This window comes from Cervus elaphus, chromosome 8 (genome assembly GCF_910594005.1).
Source record: "Cervus elaphus chromosome 8, mCerEla1.1, whole genome shotgun sequence".
NCBI classification, from domain to species: domain Eukaryota; kingdom Metazoa; phylum Chordata; class Mammalia; order Artiodactyla; family Cervidae; genus Cervus; species Cervus elaphus.
The window spans coordinates 49,278,965-49,298,913 of NC_057822.1; the positions used below are offsets into that span (position 1 = coordinate 49,278,965).

General features: G+C 37.4%; 1 protein-coding gene across 1 annotated transcript in view; it reads left to right on the plus strand.

The window, feature by feature from the left end:
* Nucleotides 1-19,949, plus strand: part of DNAH7 (dynein axonemal heavy chain 7) — a 253,080-nt gene that overhangs the window by 83,494 nt on the left and 149,637 nt on the right. Inside the window, exons 20-24 of the mRNA XM_043910523.1 lie at nt 3,165-3,358; nt 5,718-5,916; nt 8,429-8,569; nt 12,467-12,679; nt 15,209-15,318. Of these exons, the coding sequence (XP_043766458.1) occupies nt 3,165-3,358; nt 5,718-5,916; nt 8,429-8,569; nt 12,467-12,679; nt 15,209-15,318 (857 nt within the window). The remainder of the gene's footprint in view (nt 1-3,164; nt 3,359-5,717; nt 5,917-8,428; nt 8,570-12,466; nt 12,680-15,208; nt 15,319-19,949) is intronic.

The following is a 19,949-nucleotide window of genomic DNA, read 5'->3' on the forward strand; positions in this document are numbered from 1 at the left end:
CCATTAAGTGTACTTTCAATGCAGCTTCTCATGGCAGCAGTAATTAGAATGCCCTCTATATACCCCCAATTAAAGTTTCGGGCAGTGATACCATCAGCATTTCGTTTAGAAATGTAAATTAGCCAGTAACTTGTCATTTGAGCTGATGAGAGTGGTGATACTTGGGAAGCAAAACAAGACACCCAAAATTTGTAAAATTATCCTTTAACCAAAAAATATGGTAGTTAATAATTTCTTTTCCTCTCCAGAAGATAAAAAGTAATTAAAGTGTCAAAGGAGTTGCACTTAGTTTCACATTTCTGGTAGCTTCCTGTTTTAATATCTTGCTGTTCTATCTTGAGAGCATTAGCTAATGAGTTGGTACAGTAGGAAAACTTTAAAACTTTCTTTTGTTGGTATAAAAAGACTTCTTTGAGTCTCTTTGTGTTTCTGTGAACTGAACTCATCCTCATTCACTCAGTCAGTCAAGAGATATTTATGGAATGCTTACTGTGTACCCGAATTTTGTGGCAGTGCCAGTGTGGAACTTAAAGCCAGCTTCCTTTTACTGCGATAATTATCTTACCAGAAGGAAGGCAGTGTATGAAATGTCCGTTTTAGCTCCTTTAAATCGATAGCATGATGTAAGTGACTTACTCCACCCATTCCCCCAGGGTGGTGTCTGTTTGTTTCTCTTCAAGAGACATTTATAGAAGGTGAAATGGAAAGGGTAATTTCAAGTGTATGTGTGTTCTAGGCAGCAGACTAGGTGCTTCCAATATTTTGTCTAATTTGATCCTCATAACAGCTTTGAGAGATGGCTTTTATTGACATTTTAAAGATAAAGAGACAACGTGTAAATCTACTGCTGATTCATGTCAATGTATGACAAAACCCACTGGAAAAATAAATTAATTAATTAATTTAAAAATAAAATAAAAAAAATAAAAATAAAAATAAAATAAAATAGATAACCAAAATAAAATAAAATAAAGATAAAGAGACAGAGGCTCCGGTTAAATGGTCCAAGGTCACACAGGTAATCAGAAGGATGTTGGTCAGGAACAAGGCTGTGCTTTCCTTCATCTCATGCAGCTTCTGTTGTGTTTACCTTCTCATGGAAAGAGAGTTCCTAGTCAGGATAATGATTACTTGTCTATATTTTTTTCTTAAGACCGTATACCAGGGTACATAGATTATCACGTATACTCATTCAGAACTAGCATATTTGGTTCAGAGTCATTAAGCTGATCTAGATTAATAGGTTTGACCTCAGGAATTCAATAAAGTTTTTTTGTTGCTCAAATGCTCAGTGTTTCCAGAAGTATTTCTTTTGTAATTATAATATTTAGGGAAAGAAATATGAACTGTTGTTTTAAATAACTGAATTTTTTAACTTTCAAATCTCAGATCTAAAATAGCAAATTGTAGTATATTCTTTGGCTGAAAATAAAACATTGTTAATTTGTGAAAGGAATTTTTCCCATTTATTAGCATCTTTTTTTCTTCCCAACAAAGAAAAACATACTTCTCCAGAAGGTGGCACTCTAAGAACATCATTTTAGTTTTTTAATCTAAGCGTACAAGAGTACTACTCCATACTTTTTTTTAATGAACTGCACATTAAATTATGACCTGAGTCTCTGTCATGCTGACTTTTGTGTGCATTTTAAAATGTTTATTTGAAGTATAAAACTCTTAGGAAATATAATAAAATGCCTTTAGAAAATTGTGCCACTTTAAAGATAAGTGAATTGTATGTGTTGCATATTTCATATGAACCTGTTCTACTGAAAAAACAGGTTTTAATGATAATTATTTTGTTCTTTGATTAAATTGCTGTATTCCCATTATATTGTTATATTTTAAAACAAAGCAGAAAATTATCTTTCTTTCCAGTCACATTGAAAGTCTATTGACATAAACATTTTCCTGCAGTGAAATCAAATTTCTATATGAAACAATTTACAGTTGAAATTTTTGATTGATCTTTCAGTGAATACCAAACTCACTTTGGCTAAGTACCAAAAATTAGTTAGTTAATCTTGAAGTTCTACTTAACTTTTAACAATATTCCCTTGATTTAATTTCATGTAAATTTTCTAAATATACCAGTATATTCTCATGAGGTTTATTTGGTCTGGTGATGAAAATCTATAATACATTTTGATACCTTTTTCTCACACCTTTGAGCCTATTTAGTAAAGAATTCTTCTTTTTTTGTCATTGGTGTCAATGGTGGACACTGAATTTGGGATTGTAAAACCAGGACTAGACCTGGATGATATCAATTGTGTGTTAAGGAAAAATAAAAAGAATTTTATTTTGACTCTACCTAGACTGTGCTTTAAAATGTATATTTCTAAAGATTTTCTATAAGACTGGTGGTTACTGGTGTGGGTATTTTAAGAAATCAATAAACTACTTTCTTAAAATATCAGTTCTTAAGACCAACTTTTGGTTATAATTCTTATTTTGAATCCCATAGCATTAAAGAAAGCTTTATAAAGTACTTGATTGTATTTGAGTCACTTTAAAGCAAACAGTGACACTTTCAAGTGATAGAATGTTCAGAAATCTATGCCTTGAAAGTAGAACATTTTTAATCCCCAGAGAGTTCAGGAAGAATGCACCTTGAACTTGTTTTTCAGCAAGCAGAGTATTATAATGCAGGTCCAAAGGTAGTTCTTTGCAATGTAAGATCTTTATTGAAAGCTCCTTCTTCCCCACTCCCAAATGCTTATTTTTACTACGCTTATAAAACAGGATATGTATTATTTTATTATTGGTAACAATATTCAAAATATTCAAAATAATAATAATGACATATTTTTAGAGTACTTTCCCTTAAAGAACAAAAGGCAAACATATCTCATACTAATTTGTTTCCTCCTGTCCTTCTCGTGAGTTCAGATAATATTTTCTTCCCCTGCCCTTCTCTCTCACTGTCTGTCTCTCACAACTCAGAATGAGAAATTGTGGCCAACATCACTGAGGATCCAGTTAACGTGGCTTTTATGTAATTAAAGAGGCTGGTTAGATCTAGACCATGCAAGAGCACTTTAAAAAAAAGTATTCACTTTAAAATTTGTGCAACCTTTGTTATATTAAAACCATGCAATCTCAAATATAATATGAAGTTAGTATCTATTATTTCTGAGTTGTAAATTTTCTTTTACTTTTAGGATAAACATGTTCTGTCAGTTGTAACTATTGACAGGATGCTGGAGAGGCTGAAAAAATCTAATGAGCTTTTGGAACTCATTCTTAAAGGACTTAATGAATATTTGGAAAAGAAACGTCTCTTCTTCCCCAGATTCTTTTTCTTGTCTAATGATGAACTTCTTGAGATCCTATCTGAGACTAAAGATCCCACTAGGTAAGTAAGATATATCAATATTACTATATATATCATGATGCATACATCATACACGGCTAAGTTGATCTGCTTAAATTTTATTTTCAGAATGATGCAGAACTTGTATATGATTGTTGTTGTGTTATAGTCGCTCCGTTGTGTCCGACTCTTTGCGACCCCGTGGACTGTAACCCTCCAGGCTCCTCTGTCCATGGGATTCTCCAGGCAAGAATACTGGAGTGGGTTGCCATTTCCTTCTCCAGTTATATATAGTTATGTTTATGTAATAACTTAAGACTGTTGTAAATCAGCATAAGAAATACCATTGAATGATATTTTTCTAAACGTGGGGTGGGTTGCTCTTTTTATCACATAATTTCTTACAGATTTTTCAGAACACATCACTGTTCTGCATCCCGTGCAGAATAAAAGTCAGTGCCTCTCAGTGCCTTGCAGTCTGTCACCAGATACTACACCATGATCCTTCCTATTCATCCCCCACTAGTTTTCTTCTTGTTTATTCTGCTACAGTCCTTGCAATTCTCCCATAGAAGAGTCAGCCTCCTCCCTCAGCATATTGTTCTCTTGGCCTAGGATCTTCCTCACCCAAATATTCACAAGACTTCTTTTGTTGTTGTTCAGTCTCTAAGTCATGTCCAACTCTTTGTGACCCCGTGGACTGCAGCACACGCCAGGCTTCCCTGTCCTTCACTATCTCCCGGATCTTGCTCCAACTCATGCCCACTGAGTCAGTGATGCCATCCAACAATCTTATCCTCTGTCATCCCCTTCTCCTCCTGCCTTCAATCTTTCCCAGCATCAGGGTCTTTTCAAATGAGTTGGCTATTTGCATCAGGTGACCAAAGGTTTGGAGCTTCAGCTTCAACCACAATCCTTCCAATGAATATTCTGGATTGATTTCCTTTAGGCTTGACTGGTTGGATCTCCTTGCTGTCCAAGGGACTCTCAAGAGTCTTCTCCAGTACCACAGTTTGAAAGCATCAATTCTTCAGTGCTCAGCCTTCTTTATGGTCCAGCTCTCACATCTGTACATGACTACTGGAAAAACCATAGCTTTGACTATACAGACCTGTGTTGGCAAAATGATGTCTCTGCTTTTAAATACACTGTCTAGGTTTGTCATAGCTTTTCTTCCAAGGAGCAAGCATCTTTTACTTTCATGGCTCAGTCATCATCTGCTGTTATTTTGGAGACCAAGAAAATAAAATCTGCCCCTGTTTCCATTTTCTTCCCCATCTATTTGCCATGAAGTGATGGGATTGGATGTCATGATCTTAGTTTTCTGAATGTTGACTTTTAATTCTTTTTCATTCTCGCCTCCACCTTCATCAAGAGGCTCTTTAGTTCCTCTTCACTTTCTGCCATTAGAATGATATCATCTGCATATCTGAGGTTATTGATATTTCTCCCGGCATTCTTGATTCCAGCTCGTGTTTCATCCAGTCTGGCATTTCTCATGATGTGCTCTGCAAAGCCGGCTCAAACACCCGCCGCTCAGGAGGGCCTTCTCTGGTCACTGGATTGCAGCCCCTTCCAGCACCCCCTAATCGCCTTTCCTGATTATCTTCTCTGCCTTTTTTTTTTTTTTTTCCAGCACGCTTTTTTTTGTCACCTGGCTTACTCTATAATGTGCTTATTTGCTTACTGTTTGATTTCCTCCAGCAGAACATAAGCTCCATAAATGGCTGAGGTTTTTTACCTTTTTCTCCCTACAGCTGATTCTTGATTCCTTAGAAGGGTGTCTGGTATATATCAGACAGTGATTAGATATTTGTTACAGTCCTTAGTTTTGTGTCCTGTGCTTTCAGATAAGAGATAAGTAATCTAAAACATGCCAGAAACGAGGAATTTAGTCGGTTCCATCTATATTACAGTGTGTAGACCAAAGTTGGGCACCTTCCAAGTAGTTGATTTATTTGAAGTTCTAATCCTGTTGTGTAATTTGCAAGCAGTCTCTGAAGATCCCAGTTGAAATATCAATATACTTTGGTGCATTTGAAGATTCTTTAGATGAGTGTTTTATCTGTTGGTCAAAGTTGATTTGGTCCTTATATTACTTTTAATGTCTTTCAATTCTTTGTGCTGGAAACAAAGCCTCATGTAGCTCTTATAATAGTTGCAATTTTATAGGTCTTTTGTGATTATTCAATTAATGATGACCTCCCATTTGACTCATGTATGTGTATTCCATATGTATGTTTTTTTTTCCCCTTCAACACTTCATCTGCAGCATCTAGCAGGGGCCTCACACATAATGCACATTTATGAATTTTGAATAAAGTTTGGAATACACAGAACGTTGATATTTAGGGAATTCTTATATTTGGTTAATTCTTTTAAACATTCTTTTTCCTGACAGAGTGCAGCCTCACTTGAAGAAATGTTTTGAAGGAATTGCAAAGGTGGAATTTACAGAAAGTTTGGACATTACTCACATGAAGAGTAGTGAGGGAGAGGTGGTGGAACTCGTAGACACCATTTCAACAGCCAAAGCCAGAGGTCAAGTGGAGAAGTGGTTGGTTGAGTTAGAGAGAGTTATGATTAAATCCATCCACAAGGTAGCTGGCTATATTTATTATTATTTCTAGTAAAGATGATAGAATGTTAATGTATTACTGATAAATGCACTGTTATTTAGACAAACTGAGTCATAAATGATCAATTCAGTTATAATAGATTGAAGGCAAAGAAATGGTCTGTGGTACTGTTTTTGCAATGACTCACTTGAAAAGTAATGCATGTTATAAAACACTTGGGTTTTAGTCTGGAGTCTGTCTCGTTTCTTGTGCTTTTGGTATTAGATACACTTTGATCTACATGGTCTCTCTCTAGTCTTGTCTAGGAAGCACCTCTCTATAGTTTCAAATCAGTCTCTATGCTGCTTCCTTTTGTTCTGTGCATATGTAACATATCTACCAAAACGTTAGAAAATCTTTAACAGTTACTTCACATCTCACATTAACACATTATCATCTCAATCATTTGTAATATTTTTTTGTTACTAGAGAATTTTAAGTCATGGAGACAAATAGATATTAGTTGAGCAGTTAAATTCATTTTTTACCATAGTGTGAACTTATCATTCAAGTTCCTTACCAAGAATAAAAATCATGATTCATCAGGGAAGCTTGAGAGCAAGAACTAGAAGGAAACATGGCATCAGGTCCTAATCAACACAGTTTTCACTAAGTTTTCAAATTCTATCATACATTATTGAAAAATTCACTGGAATCCAGGTATTAAATATACATCATGTACCTTCATGCCCCTTTCTCTCAAATATAATTTTAGTATCTGCTTGAATTTTATTTTTTCAATAGATGTAAAATCTTTTGACCAGTTTCCCATTTCTTCCTATTATGGACTAAATTATAATGAATGTCCTTATGATAGAAATGCGTTCTTTGAATTATTTATTTTCTCGTGATACCTTATATATATAGGATGACTGGATAAAAGAGAATGAGCTTCCGTAGGTCTTGCTAAGTATTGACAAATAGTGTTTTCATTTATGTATCTATTAACAATTAAATGAATTCTACTTTGACCACTACTTAAATTGATTATATGGTTTATTAATTGATATGTGCAGTGATAACTCATTATTTTAGACATATTTAATATTATTTCAACTAATCTTTTAATTTTGCAATGTATTCAGATAAAATATTTTGGCTGCCATTTCAGACCATTAAGTTTGGTGTAGGAAATATCTTTTCCAAATGTTCATGTGTAAGTTGGTGGGAAAATGCAAGTAAATGCAATATAAAATACTACAGATAGGAGACATGTGTTACTATGTTGTGCTGTATGTTATTTGCATGCTTGAAAGGCATGTCTGCCTAAAGTAAGTGAATTTTGTGTCATTTGTAAATGATAAAATATCATGTTCTTGGCACCTTTGCCTCTTATTTCATTGTGTTATCATGGGTTTAATGTAGATTGCTACCACCAAAATATATGTAATTTTTATATATGGTATACACAGTTTTGTAATATATCTTATATATGATATCAGAACTTTCTATAATTATGTTTGTCCTCTTCCAACTATATAGAAATCTGTGAATTAGATTATATGCTTCTTTCTCGTTTTCGCCACAGAATCCTTCTAGAACACATATGTATTTCATCCTTGGCATTTCTCTACTGTTCCTTTTAGTCTTTCCAGTGTTTCTCCATCTCTCCCTTTTCACCTGCCTTTTCTGTGGCTACTTATGGCCTTTTATTAATACATTTTCTTTATTATCAATAGTCAGCGTTGCCCTTCATTTCAATTCAGCTCTGTAAATATCCTAGCTAAACTATAGAAGTCCAGAAAGGTTCACCTATCCTTATATATTTCTCATAAAAATGTAATTTTGACAACCTTTTCAGAAATTCAAACATTGACGTGGCTATCACCTCCTAGACCTTACTATTTTTGGTTGATATAATAAATTAGACTGATTGAAAAAGGGGATCTATGGATCCACTGAAAATATATGGAGCAAAGCACATGACTTAGACTTCCTGAATTTACAGCTCAGCCCTCTGTGAATGAAGTCAGTATCCACCCTGTCAGCATAGCCTTTAACATCAAGCGGAGCGAGATCTGGAAATAGGAAAAACTTTAGTGGAGTTATGTAGTTTGCCTAATGTGCATGTACACATGTGCACATGGCTCAGTGGGGATCTGATTAAATTCAAAGTAAGTAATTATCTGAATTTGAAGGATCTCATTTTGGATTTACTTGAACTTATGTTTTGTAATAAAATTGCTTTTGTTTTTCAGTCCAAAAGTATCTAGGACATCTTTGGCTGGTCAAAGAAATATTTCATATAATGTGGTTCATACAAATAGATTATATATCAGCAAAATAAAATGCTATATAGTATTTTTTTTTTGCTCACAGGTGTATGAAAAAACTTTAAATAGTCTACTCACATGATTTGAATATTCATAATTGGCTAAAATGTAAGAAGTAGAGCAGTACAAGTTAATCCGTTTAGGAGTTAGCTCTTCATTGTTTAGCTTGTTCAAGTTAAGTGTGAAACTGTTTACCTTTAAGCATTTTCTTTTTCAATTAGGTAATTAAAGACGCGATTCTTGCCTATACACAAAATGAACGAATTAACTGGGTAAGAGAGTGGCCTGGACAAACAGTTCTCTGTGTATCCCAGACCTATTGGACGTTAGAAGTACAAACATCTATTGCAAAAGGACAAGAGGTAAGTTTTTATTACCGCAAGGTTTTTCCGCATTTCTTTAATAGTGATTATTGCCAAAATACAATTATTCTAAAAAATTACCATCCACCCGAAAGCCAAGGATACTGGAGCCTCAATCTTGTTATTATATACATTTTTATGCTTTCAGAAATAGTGATAGTAGGACAAAGAAACTTCCTAAACTTAGAAGGATTAGGAGGAATTACATAATAAAATTCTGTCTTACGCCCTCAATGAAAGTACACTATGAGGTATGCTGTGGTAAGTTGCTTAGTCATGTCTGACTCTTTGCGACCCTATGGACAGTAGCCCGCCAGGCTCCTCTGTCCGTGGGATTCTCCAGGCAAGAATACTGGAGTGAGTTGCCATTTCCTACTCCAGGGGATCTTCCAGACCCAGGGATTGAACCCGTGTCACTTTCATCTCCTGCATTGGCAGGAGGGTTCTTTACCTCTAGTGCCACCTACGAAGCCCTGTGAAGACAAGATATTAATTGACTTGTTTTGACTATTTTTGTTTTTTTTTTTTTTGTATTAATTTTTAGGTAATATTTTGAGTAAAGCTTTATTTTAATTATTCTAGAAGATATATGAATTTACTATTATTAACTGAATTGCTATTATTAATTAAAAACAGAAACTGCATTCAGTGCAACATTCTTATCCTTAAAGTAGGATTTCAAGCAGATCAACTTTCACTTGACTGATGGGCCAGTCAGAATCCAGCAATTGCAGATGTTGTTTAAAACCATGAGTTTTAAACATTTTTTACATGAAGTTTGGCATTGTAGTCTGTAAGGTATTGGTGAACACTGAGTGTTGGGTTTGAGAGTCTTGTATTCCTTGTAAGCACGCAGATGTCATAGAGGAAGGAGCTGAGTAACACATGCTTAGTTGATTCCAACTTACCAACAAGTCACTTATTTCTCCTCTGGGGAAGAATAAAGATGTAGGGCAGGAAGTCAGGGCTTTTAGGGAAAGAGGTCTTACTTCATAGAAATTGGAGCTTGGGAGTGAGGGTTTCTCCTACTGCAGTAAGCCCTGGGATACTCCTGGACTCTTGGCTCTCTGTCTCCATGTGCATTTTTCTTTTTTCCCCAGTGGGTCCAGAATCTGCATTTTGTCTTTTCACTGTGAAGCTACCATTCAGCCACCTCCCCACACAGAGGGATTCCTCCATTGCCCGTGTGGGTTACTGGGGATACGTGTAGCCTTGGATCTTACTCCTCGCTGGCCCCAAACCACCAGGACAGCGTTCTCATTCGTTGTTGTGGGAAACAGAGGGGACAAAGAAACACGTGTGAGCAAACTGGGCAAATTCACAGGCGTCTTCCATGTTTCTTCAGTTTAAGGTTTAAATGTGGTGTCAGTTAAACTCCACCCGTCTGCCAAAACCATATTTTTCTCTGGTAGGATTGGTAGGAGTTGAGGTAGAGGATTTACGTGTAAGCCTTTCTTGTTTCTGCTCACCTCCCAAGCATAATTTGAATCTCAAGAGACACACAGCTCAAGTCGTTCCATCTTGGTGTGTCCTCTGCTCAAAGCTATCTGCCTGCAATTCTTACCATATCGTGTAAAGACACAAATAGGGTTTTTCCCCTTGGTTTACATCAGTATACTGATACTGAGATGAGGTTATTTATTCACTCATGTATTAGTTTGCTCCATTTTTTCTGTCACTTAATGTGGTACACAGTCACAGAGAAGGACAAAAGGAGAATCCATGCCTTGGGTGACTATTATTCCAGGGGAACCCAGCTTCATAGATGTAGGCCCTCTAAAGCTGTAATTAGTGGGATTTAGAAAGTCTTTGCCATTCCTTGCTAGACTGTCCTCCTCTGTTGTATTTTGTGGTGTTCTACATAGTATGTGTCCTTAAAGATTCTTTTCTTTTTCCTCTGCTTGTGAGTCCTCTGCATCAGTATGCCGTTCATCTGCTGCCCATGGACCTTGTCCCTGCCCACATCTCATGCATGTTTGGTTTATTTAAGTTCTGAAGCAGCATCAGGAGAGTACATGCTTTAGTATTCTAAAGCATTGATGATTTAAGAAAATTTAATATGTAGTTCTATTTTGGGAGGATAGCATATGTTTTCGTATTTTACGTGTTGATAACTTTTTCCTTAATTAATGTGTGGTTCACATCTGAGACTGATGACTTTACTTGAGTAGCTGGAGGCTTCTTGGCAGCCTCAGAGAAGACTAGGCGTTTCCACTCGCTGCAGACACCCCAGGTTGTCTAGAGCCTAATGCTGTAATGGCACCTTGTTGTACGTCCTGCTCCCAGAGGATGTTCCCCTCCGGATCCATTTCCGTTTATTTATTCAAAGAACATTGACTGTGGAACCAGTCAGTATGAGGCATTAGAGGGGCTGAAAATGAATGAAGTAACCAACACTTGGGTTATTGAAAATATTTATATGATTTTGAGTAAATGTATTATTGTGCATATCATCAATTCAATGGACATGAGTTTGAGCAAGCTCCGGGAGTTGGTGATAGTCAGGGAAGCCTGATGTGCTGCAGTCCATGGGATCGGAAAGAGTCGGACATGACTAAGTAACTGAACTGAACTGAGGTATGATAAATAAATTTTATTCCAGACCAGATTTGGCAGATTATATAATAGTAGTTATCTTTAGATTCATTAGTTTACTGTACAGAACAGTTTACAATGAAGAAAATGTAACAAAAACAATTTAGTATGATTTTTTCAATTTAGCTGATCTGAATTCTCATTGATTCATAAGATGTAGTTCCTAAAGAACTTAATTTATCACAGTTCGAAGCTAAATTTTAGTTTTAAGTCTGGCTTTTCTAGTACAGTAAAAATATATCCTGCTAATGTAAATAGTAAATTCTTGTTATTGCTGTTCAGTCACTAAGTCGTGTCTGTGATGTAATGGACTGCAACACACCAGTCTTCCCTGTCCTTCACTATCTCCTGGAGTTTGCTCAAACTCATGTCCATTGAGTCAGTGACGCCATCCAGCCATCTCATCCTCTGCTGCTGCCTTCTCCTCCTGTCCTCAGTCTTTCCCAGCATCAAATCCTACTCAGAAGCTTTTGGGACTCACAGCTCCCTGTGGGTACTAGAAGGACTCATGGGATCGAAGACAGAGCGTTTGGAGTTAGGATCTCTGTTCGTCACTGTTGCAGTTTCTCTTTTGTCATCTGTTTTTCATCTCTGCTGGTCTCTGTGGGCTTTATTCCGCAGTGAGGGTGAAGGCTTTCAGTAACTTCAGATTAGTATACTCAGAGTCTTCCAAGTCTTGTGAAAAGCACCTTTCTTCCTATCAGTATAGTAGTCCTTGGAAAGAATTGGGATTCTCTCTGGTTAGTCACACACACCCTCCTTCATGTTGCTTTGGAGATGGGACAACATGATTGACAGCTCACCACAACCACAGAACATACAGGCGTGAAAAGCGGAAAGGGAAGTGTGTTGGATAGCCACAGACCATGTATGTTTACTTTGCCTGGCTTGATTGAGATTGTTCACATAATTTGTTTTTGTTGTTCAGTTGCTAAGTCATCTTCGACTCTGCGACCTCATAGACTGTAGCATTCCAGGCTCCTCTGTCCTCCACTATCTCATGGAGTTTGCTCAGGTTCATGTTGAGTCAGTGATGTTATCTAACGACCTTATCCTCTGCTGCCTCTTTCTCCTTTTGCCTTCAATCTTTCCCACTGAAAGATTTTTCAATTGAAAGGTCATTGCCGTTGAAAACCTAATACTTTAGTAGTAAAAAGAAATTGATTATTTTTAAGTTGTGCAGTATGGCAAGTTATGATAAAAATGTAGATAATACTCTACTCTGTATATGTGCTAGGTCAAAAAATTTTTGTTCAAAGGGATTCTGACCACATTGAGTAATTATATCGTATTTTCTTTCAGGCCCTTGAGGAATATTTGGGAAAATGTAACAAGCAAATTGATGATATTGTCACCTTGGTTCGTGGCAAATTGTCCAAGCAAAATCGTGTTACTCTGGGAGCCCTTGTGGTGCTGGATGTCCATGCTAGAGATGTTCTCACAACACTTGTTAAAAAGAAAGTTAGTGATGACTCGGACTTTGAATGGTTAAGTCAGCTTAGGTACTATTGGCAAGTAAGTAATATCACTGAATGTTATTACACAGCAATTTCAGATCACAGCTGTTTAATTTGTTCTTACTAGCTCACATAGGTGATAGTATTGGTAATACAGAATTTTTCTTGCTGATGGCTAACTATACCCAAACAAGCCTTCACCACATTGAAGATTAAGGCAGCCAAAAACTGTATGTCATGTGTACGAAAACTATGTGTATATCTATATCCAAATACATAGTTACATAGAAATACATATTCACATATAGACACGCAAAAACTATGAGGAATTATAAGAACTTACTCAGTTGAAATTAGTCATTATGCTTGCTGAATCTGCAAAATGTTGAAACTAATTAGTTAAAAAATTTTTTTTTGATTCCTGATACATCTAAAGAATGTACAAATCAGAATTTTCAGTCTGATTTAGTCATTAAACTTTTCTCTTACTGATCAGTTGAAGGAACCTGAAATATGATCTGGAGGAAGGCTTCTATCAGCAGGCCTGGGTGGCTGGTGAGGGCAGTCACCGTCAGGGGAGCAGGAGGAGCAGAAACAGTGCAGTGAGCAAGGTGGGGCCTGTTGAGGGTGGGAAGGGAGCGCTGACGGCTGGAGATACAGACTCGAAAATTCTCATCGTAGTCACTTTTGTGAAAGGTTTTGGGGGTGTGTGGAGTGGAAGGAGAAGAGATAAAAGAACCAGAACCCTGGAACACTGTATGAGGCTGTGTTCATAGTGGTTAGGAGCTCAGACTGTGGAATCATAGCTTCTAATGCTGTATCTTCCCCTTACCAGTTGTGTGGCATTGGCAAGTTAAGTTGCTCTCTTCAGGCACCAGCTTCCTTACATATAAAATGGTGGTGATGATAATACTCTATAGTGAAAACTCATGGAACAAATGATTGAAAATATAGAAGAATAATGAACTATCTAAAAGAATAATTAAGAAAGCAATCCCATTTATAATTGCTCAAAAAAATAAAATACCTAGGCATAAATCTAACCAAAAAGGTGAAGGCCCTATAAACTGAAAACTATAAGACAGTAATGAAAGAAATTTAAGACACGAATAAAGGGAAAGATCTGTGTTCATGGATTGGAAGGATTAACATAGTTAAAATGTCCATACTTCCCAAAGCAATCTACAGATTTTAAAATTTCTATCAAAATTCCAATGGCATATTTCACAAAAAACAGAACTAACAATCCTAATATTTTTTATGGAAACAGAAAAAACCCCAAATAGAAAAGCAATCTTGAGAAAGAACAAAGCTGGAAGCATCACACTTCCTGATTTCAAGTTATATTACAAAGCTAAAGTAATAAATGAAGCTAAAGCTTAAGTAATAAAACCAGTATGGTATTGCCATAAAAACAGACACATAGATCACTGGAACAAAACAGAGTCCAGAAATAAATCTACATATGTATGGTAATTTATGACAAAGGAACCAAGAATATAAAATGTGGAAAGGACAATCTCTTTAATAAATGGTGTGGGGAAAACTGGAAAACCACATGCAAAAGAATGAAATAGGACCATTATCTTACATCATACCTCAAAATTAACTCAAAATGGATTAAAGAATTTAGTGTAAGACCTGAAACCATAAAACTCTTAGAGGAAAACCTTGATGGTAAGCTCCTTGACTTTGGTAATAGAGATTTTTAAAAAATTTGTCACCCAAATCAAAGGCAACAAAAGCAAAAAAAAAAACCCAAGTGGGACTATATCAAACTAAAGGCCTTTTGTACATCAAGGAAGACCACCAGCAGAATGAGAAGGCAGCCTACTGAATAGGAGAAAATATTTGCAAATTATATACCTAATGAGAGGTTAAATCCAAAATAAAGAACACATACCATGGGATCTCACTTATATGTGGAATCTAAAAAACAAAAGAAAATAAAACAAAGAACAACATGAAACAAGCTGATAGATAAAGAAAACAGACTGGGGGTTCCCAAAGGCTTGGGGTGTGGGTCGAGAGGTGAGAGAAATGGGTGAAGGGAGTCAAAAGGTTCAAACTTCCGAGTACAAAACAAGTAATTCGTGGGGATGTAATATACAGCATGACAACAGTAGTTAATAATACTGTTTTGCATACTTGAAAGTTGCTAAGAGTAGATCTTCAAAGTTCTCACAGGAAAAAATTTCTGTTACTATGTATGATGATGAGTGTTGATTTATTATGATGATCATTCTGTAATAAATGTAAGAATGGAATCATTATGTTATGTACCTGAAACTAATATAATATTGTATGTCAGTTATACCTTAATAAAATAGTGTTAGCAAACTTAAAGAAAATATGAGAAAAACAAATATATTTTCCAAAGTTCTATGGGAAAACTTGAAGCCAGTGACTTCAAATCTTATCCAAGGAAATTAGATATTGAATTCTTCTACTGAATTAAATGATGTCTGAAAAGTGAATTTTAAAGATATTGTTTATAGCATGGCTATTATTTATTAAAGAGCTTGAGATTTCATATTATTTAAATTTTACAGTTTAAGCTAACTTCATTTTGTTTGATTTATATTAGGAAAATAATTTAGAAACAAAGATGATCAATGCTGGTTTACGATATGGATATGAATATCTGGGCAATTCCCCTAGGTTGGTTATTACTCCACTCACTGACAGATGTTACAGGTAAACTCATTTATTTAAAGATCTAATTGGAAAAAAAACTTTCACTCATCTCTAGATCACTTAATTTTTTTAAGTACCAGAATATATCCTCTGTTACCTTTCCTGGACTATTCTTTTTGCAACTCGACCTCCATTTCTTTCTCTGCTGACTTCGTCCTCTGTAGACCTCTCAGCCCTGAGTGCTGCCGGGCAGTGCTGTCACTCCGCATTGTTGGTTTCCCCTCCTTCCTGAGCTGTCCTGACCGCTCCCTTGGATGATTGGAGGCTCCTGCCTCACCCCTTGGACTGTGTTTTCATGTAGTGCTTTGTGTCCTGCTTCACGGCTTCCTGATGTTCTCGTCTGCTCTTAGACTTTTTAAAACACGTCTTTATGTATGCGTTTGGCTGCACGTGGTCTTAGCTGTGGCATGTGGGGGGTTTGATCTTTGTTGTGGTATGAGAACTCTTAGCTGTGGCATGCGGGATCTAGCTCCCTGACCAGGAATTGAACGCGGGGCTATCTGCATTGAGAGCTCGGAGTCGTCACTGGACCACCAGGGAAGTCTCTACTCTCAGGCTTTAACAGCCCACATCCTGAAGATCCCCAAACCAGCACCTCCAGCCAAGGCCTCTCTCCTATGAGGCTTCACCACACACATACTGGTGGACAGCTCCGTTGTATACCTCATAGGTATTTATGTGTACGTTATTTTCTGTTGTCCTTCTGAATAATAGAAGACATGTATTTTTAACTTCCAGTTTCCATTCACCATATTCCAGATTTTTTAAATACTAAATTAAACTTCATTTTTTCATTTTCTTCCAGCTCTAAGTAGTTTATTGACTAAACTAGTTTCAGGATGCAAGCAGAAAGCAGTTTTATCCTTTTTTATCATTATTCTTTTAAACTTGCTCTATCAAATATTATCCCCATTTATGGATAAAATCTAGGGTACTCTACTCTTTCTCGGATATTCCCTACTCTTTCTGGTGACTCTAATATATTAATAAATAGAGTTATTCTTTTTAGGTGTTAAAAGTCCATTTAGGTATAAAATGAGTTACTATTTTTCGTACAGTTTAAAATGTCCCTTCCTCCCAGTTCAAGCTTGACTCAAGCTTGTGGCCTGCATTTGGGAAGGTATTGATAAATGTGGTCAATCTTTTTGTCATTATTATCCTTATCCATTGCACCCTCCCCTCAATAGCCCTTCCTTTTGGCTTCTCCAGTGTTGGAAGTTGATAGAGGAGAGGTGAAGGAAAGGGAGAGGTAGGTTTACAGGTGACAGGTGTCTTGGGTAACAACTATCTTTTGCTCTCTAGTGCCTTCCATGATGGCACAAGTTCAGATGTACCAGATGTCCCAAGGGATGTTCATGTGGGTTTTGGGAAGCCCCCGATCACCTGATCCTCCCACCTGTGAAAAATGCCTTCTCTGGCTGGCTTCTGGTGACTTTTGCTTTAGCCTCTACTGAGGTCCACCACACACAGACCCTCCTCCTGGGGTCTTCTCTGATTCTACATGGGTCTACTGCACCTGGGCCCATTCAGCTTAACTCAAGCCCGGCTCCCTGCCAGTAGGATCTAGATCTTGTCAGATGATACACTTGTGTTTTGCAGTCAGTAAGAGTGCATCTTTCGTACTGTCCCTGCTTTCCCCTACTCTGCCATCAGGAGAAACTACAGGCATCCTCTTGACTAAGTATTTTAAAGCTCTCCGCTTGGGGGTTTAGTCAAAATTCTAATACAAGCTGATCTCTATTTATTACACATTTTTACAACTAATATGTAGGTAGGTTTGCCAAAGATTTTATCATTGTCTTTACTCACCATGGCTTTTTCCTTTGTCTAATTTTTGCTTTAATTTTTCTCCTTCTGAAGCAATAACTTTTAGTCATTGTTCAAGTGAGGCTCTACAAGTAGTGAGCTATACCAGTATTTATCTAAAAATGCCTCTTTGTTGTTGTTTAGTCGCTCAGTTGTTTCCAACTCTTTGTGACCCCATGGACTGCAGCACGCCAGGCCTCCCTGTCCTTCACCATCTCCCGGAGCTTGCTCAACTCATGCCCACTGAGTTGGTAATGTCATCCAACCATCTCATCCTCTGTTGTCCCCTTCCCCCGCTGTCTTCAATCTTTCCCAGCATCAGGTTCTTTTCCAATGAGTCAACTCTTAGTATTGGAGCTTCAACTTCAGCATCAGTTCTTCCAGTGAATATTCAGGACTGATTTCCTTTAGGATGGACTGGTTGGATCTCCTCCTTGCAGAAGGCTCTCAAGAGTCTTCTCTAACACCACAGTTCAAAAGCATCAATTCTTTGGCACTCAGCCTTCTTTATGGTCCAACTCTCACATAAATACATGACTACTGGAACACCATAGCTTTGACTATACGGACCTTTGTTGGCAAAGTAATGTCTCTGCTTTTTAATAGGTTCCTTGTAGCTTTTAATATGCTGTCTAGGTTTGTCATAGCTTTTCTTCCAAGGAGTAAGCATCTTTTAATTTCATGGCTGCAGTCACCATCTGCAGTGATTTTGGAGCCCAAGAAAATAGTCTGTCACTGTTTCTATTGTTTCCCCATCTCTTTGCCATGAAGTGATGGGACCAGATGCCGCAGTCTTCATTTTTTTAATGTTGAATTTTAAGCCAATTTTTTCACTCTCCTCTTTCACCTTCATCAAGAGGCTCTTTAGTTCTTCTTTGCTTTCTGTCATAAGGGTGGTGTCATCTGCATATCTGAGGTTACTGATATTTCTCCTGGCAATCTTGATTCCAGCTTCATCCAGCCCTGCATTTCTCATGATGTACTCTGCATATAAGTTAAAATGCCTCTTATTCTTTTTTTCTTGGTCTTCACTAGATTGTTGTTGTTCAGTCTCTCAGTTGTGTCCAACTCTTTGAGACCGCATGGACTGCAGCACACCAGACTTCCCTGTCCTTCACTGTCTCCCAGAGTTTGTTCAAACTCATACCCATTTAGTCGATGATGCCATCCAACCAATCTCATCTTCTGTCACCCTCTTTTCCTCCTGCCCTAAATTTTTCTCAGCATCAGGGTCTTTTCCAATAGATTGAAAAGTGAAGTTGCTCAGTCGTGTCCGATTCTTTGTGACCCCATGGACTGTAGCCTACCAGGCTTCTCCGTCCATGGGATTTTCCAGGCAAGTGTGCTGGAGTGGGTTGCCATTTCCTTCTGTGATAGATTGTGAGTGAGTGAGTGAAGTCTCTCAGTCAACTGTAGATGAACGGTACTTTCCCCTCAGCTCTCCAAAGATGTGATTCTACTGGCATTTATTGCTACTGCTGACTAGCCTATTATTCTAATTATTAGTGTTATTCCTTTATAAGTAACTTTCTCCATTGTAGTTTTTAAAGTGTTCTCTTTATTGTTGATGTTCACTGGATGTTATTAGATGTGAAAGAGTTTTTATTTATCCTCCTTGGAACGTTTTCCAGTTAATATCTTTCTTCAATTCTAGCAAATTTTCAGCCATTGTTTTTAGAATTTTGCCTTTTCCCCATTCTCTTCCTTCTTTCTTCTGTGTCTTTAACTTTTCTTATTGTTGGCCTCTCTCCCTGGGTGATTTCCTCCTACTTATCTTCTAGTGCATAATTCTGTTTCTGTATGTTTTCTCTGCTATTTATTCTGTTCATTGAACTTTCAAAAGTTAAGAGATTATATTTTTATTGCTAGATTTCAAGTTTCCTCTTTTATGAGATTGACTTCCTTTTTTCCTCACAATTGTCTGATGTCTATTGCTTTTTATTTAAAATCTTCCTAAACCACCAGGATACCAAAGAAGGCAGAGTGCCATATATACAGTAGCCCTCTCAGACCATTGTCCAACTGCCTCACTGCCTTTGTCACTGCAAGTCTGATTCTTAATTTTGATCTCTCTTTCTGGTTTTAACTGTGAGCTCATTTTAATAGGATTGTTTCCCCAGGTGGTCTCCCATTTCTCAGATGTGGAGGTGTCCATCTGGAACAGTTTTACATTTATCTCTGTGGAGGGCTCTAGGGTTTTCTCTGGTTCAGAAAAAAATTTTAATGTTAATTTCTCAGTTTGGGTTCATAAGCCCATCAGTAGCAGAGAAGGCGATGGCACCCCACTCCAGTACTCTTGCCTGGAAAATCCCATGGATGGAGGAGCCTGGTGGGCTGCAGTCCATGGGGTCGCTAAGAGTCGGACACGATTAAGCGACTTCTCTTTCACTTTTCACTTTCACTCATTGGAGAGGAAATGGCAACCCACTCCAGTGTTCTTGCCTGGAGAATCCCAGGGACGGAGGAGCCTGGTGGGCTGACGTCTATGGGGTCGCACAGAGTCGGACACGACTGAAGCGACTTAGCAGCAGCAGCAGCAGCCCATCAGTAGCCGTTCCCTTCTCCAGCAGATCTTTCCAACCCAGGGATCAAACTGGGGTCTTCTGCATTGCAGGTGGACTCTTTACCAGCTGAGCTACCAGGGAATGGAAATTTGATGCCACCCTCTATGAATGATGTTGATTTCTCACTGGGCACTGCATGAAGTATAAGCTTCCTGTCCCTTCATTGACTCTTCTTTGTCTCCTGAGTAGGCTGCTGAAGTAATTTTAGTTCCCATTTACGCCCAAGGCAACCTTTCAAACCTTCTGGGTTTAAATAGTGAA